Source organism: Rhamphochromis longiceps, linkage group LG3, assembly GCF_057381845.1.
Source record: "Rhamphochromis longiceps isolate RC_006_pf linkage group LG3, R_longiceps_female_GT1.1, whole genome shotgun sequence".
NCBI classification, from domain to species: Eukaryota; Metazoa; Chordata; class Actinopteri; order Cichliformes; family Cichlidae; genus Rhamphochromis; species Rhamphochromis longiceps.
Window position 1 is genome coordinate 30,112,451 of NC_140559.1, and position 1,852 is coordinate 30,114,302.

At 41.7% G+C, this 1,852-nt stretch overlaps 1 protein-coding gene across 1 annotated transcript in view; it reads right to left on the minus strand.

Moving 5' to 3' along the window:
• Positions 1 to 1,591, minus strand: part of LOC146674022 (tripartite motif-containing protein 16-like) — a 3,690-nt gene extending 2,099 nt beyond the window's left edge. Inside the window, exons 1-2 of the mRNA XM_085393133.1 lie at positions 1,423 to 1,591; positions 1 to 712 (exon numbers count right to left, since the gene is read on the minus strand). The exon at positions 1 to 712 is cut by the window's left edge and continues 2,099 nt beyond it. Coding sequence (XP_085249259.1) covers positions 1 to 416 — 416 coding nt within the window. The 5' untranslated portion in view covers positions 417 to 712; positions 1,423 to 1,591. The remainder of the gene's footprint in view (positions 713 to 1,422) is intronic.
• Between the last annotated feature and the right edge of the window lie 261 nt (positions 1,592 to 1,852).

Genomic DNA, 1,852 nt, shown 5'->3' on the forward strand with positions numbered 1-1,852 from the left:
TTCTTTAACGGAGCTGCATCATAGTGAGGTTGGAGATGTTTCTCACAGTAAGAGGCCAGACAGACTAAACAGGACTTGATGGCTTTCAGCTTCCTCCCAGTGCAGACATCACAGGCCACATCTTCAGGTCCAGCATAGCAGTGATCAGCTGGAGCAGCTTGGAGTCCAGTCTTCTTCAGCTGCTCCACTAAAGCTGCTAACATGGTGTTTTTCTCCAGGACAGGCCTCGGTGTGAACGTCTTCCTGCACTGAGGGCAGCGGTGGATTCCCTTCCTGTCCTCTTCATCAAAGTGGGTTTTAATACAGTTCCTGCAGTAGCTGTGTCCACAGGGAATAGTCACCGGATTTATCAGTAGATCCAAACAGATGGAACAAGAGAAGGTTTCTCGGTCCAGCTGAACTCCTTTCTGTGCCATTTCTCCTCTCAGTGTCAGTGACTGTGTGAGTTTCTCTTCCTTATAACTGAAACTAGTCTGAGCTCTGATCTCAAAATGTGAATGGAGCCTGTCAGCTCTTACACATCACCACATGTTGACTGCATGTCAGAATGATAGAAGTGATACAGACGATGGTATCAGATCCACATTAACGTGATGGTATCAATACTTTAGTTTGTGTCTCTCCTTTAACTTAAGTCCGCTTCATCAAACAGCACCTCTCTTCTTCTTCAGATCTTAATGGCATTTGGCAAACACAGATCCATTTTCATCACCTGTGCAGACAAGGGTAAAGCAGTGAAAAGGAAAAAAGAAAATCTTTGAATCAATCAATTACACAATTGGCCTGACAAATTCCTTCCAATTCTAGCAAACTGTTGCATCCAGTAATATGCGTTTTACTGATTTGATTGTTTTCCTAACCAATGTTTCCAAGACAAGTGAGAATCAACAGACACCCCAACATAAAACTGCCAGTCCTTTACTCAGGACATGATATGTGCAATTTAGACATTTGTCATCTTTAAATCACGTCCTCACAGTGAAACTTTTGTCATTCTCTTTAATAAGAAAGAAACAAGTAATCTGAGCTGCTTTGATACTTACAGCATCTCCGTGGTGGGGGGAGGCCTAATCTCATAGCTAATTTATCCACATCTTACTTGGCTCATCAAACATAATAACAACAGACAAGCCGTCACATTTCTCGCTATAATATGCATTTTAAAACAGAACTTTTGTCCCCGTTTCTGTTTTCTTTTTTCTATTTCAGGTACTCCGGATAAAACCCCACAGACGCTCTTTTGTTGTCGGGCAGCAGACTGTGGAGTCCATTAACGCTTATTTGACTGAGTCGTGTGTCTTTATCTTGCTGAAACACATCTCTACAAACACTCATCAGAGAGCCGTTTCTCAGTATTTTAGCACTCTTCATCTCCCTACAGGCGTATTTATCGCTGTTGTTGCTAAATCTGGTTCCACTCACCGAGCCGAAGAGTTTTTCTTCTTGGGCCATTTTTTTATACTTTACATCCCTCTTCGTGTCTCGTTGTCACGGTTACACTGTCCATTTTCTCCACATTACAGATTTCATTTTGCTCTTATTGTGGTTTTCGCCTCGTTTAACTTCGTCGTCGTCGTCGTCGTTTCTTGGCGGTTAGCAAACAACGACGTGGCGCATTACCGCCACCAAGTGGCTTGGAGTGTGGACTAGCGTTAGCTCATAGCAAACAATCAAATAAATAATAGTTTGTTGTTGTTGTTGTTGTTGTTGTTGATGATGATGATGATGATGATGATGATGATGATAATAATAATGCTAGAATAAAACACATAACACAACGTTGACAAAAGAAGAGCAATAAACACAAAAGCACAAGATAAAATGAACAAACAGTGGGTTCACAGTGAATATG